Source organism: Penaeus monodon, chromosome 25, assembly GCF_015228065.2.
Source record: "Penaeus monodon isolate SGIC_2016 chromosome 25, NSTDA_Pmon_1, whole genome shotgun sequence".
Taxonomy (NCBI): domain Eukaryota; kingdom Metazoa; phylum Arthropoda; class Malacostraca; order Decapoda; family Penaeidae; genus Penaeus; species Penaeus monodon.
In genome coordinates this window covers 7,128,564-7,128,796 of record NC_051410.1, presented here as the reverse complement: position 1 = coordinate 7,128,796, position 233 = coordinate 7,128,564, and the positions used below count along the sequence as shown (strand labels likewise).

General features: G+C 45.1%; 1 protein-coding gene across 1 annotated transcript in view; it reads right to left on the bottom strand.

Annotated features, from left to right (window-relative positions):
* Positions 1-233, bottom strand: part of LOC119589516 (ubiquitin-protein ligase E3B-like) — a 15,034-nt gene that overhangs the window by 6,269 nt on the left and 8,532 nt on the right. The window contains exon 10 of the mRNA XM_037938116.1: positions 29-200. Within this exon, the coding sequence (XP_037794044.1) occupies positions 29-200 (172 nt within the window). The remainder of the gene's footprint in view (positions 1-28; positions 201-233) is intronic.

The window sequence follows — 233 nt, the reverse complement described above, 5'->3', positions numbered from 1 at the left end:
CAATAAAAAATACGAAGGTCACACTAACGTCACTAGGTGGGTGGTTGCGTCACAGAAAAGCATGAGCATGTGGAATTCCGGGGCAGAAGCTTTGGTCGACACAGACAGCAGATCCAAGAAGCTCTTTAGTCCACAGGTAGGACCAAGAGAGAGCAGTATCATCCACAGGTGGATGACTATGTCACTCTTATAGCATAAACCTGAAGAAAATATTTTCATGTTGGGTGGACAAC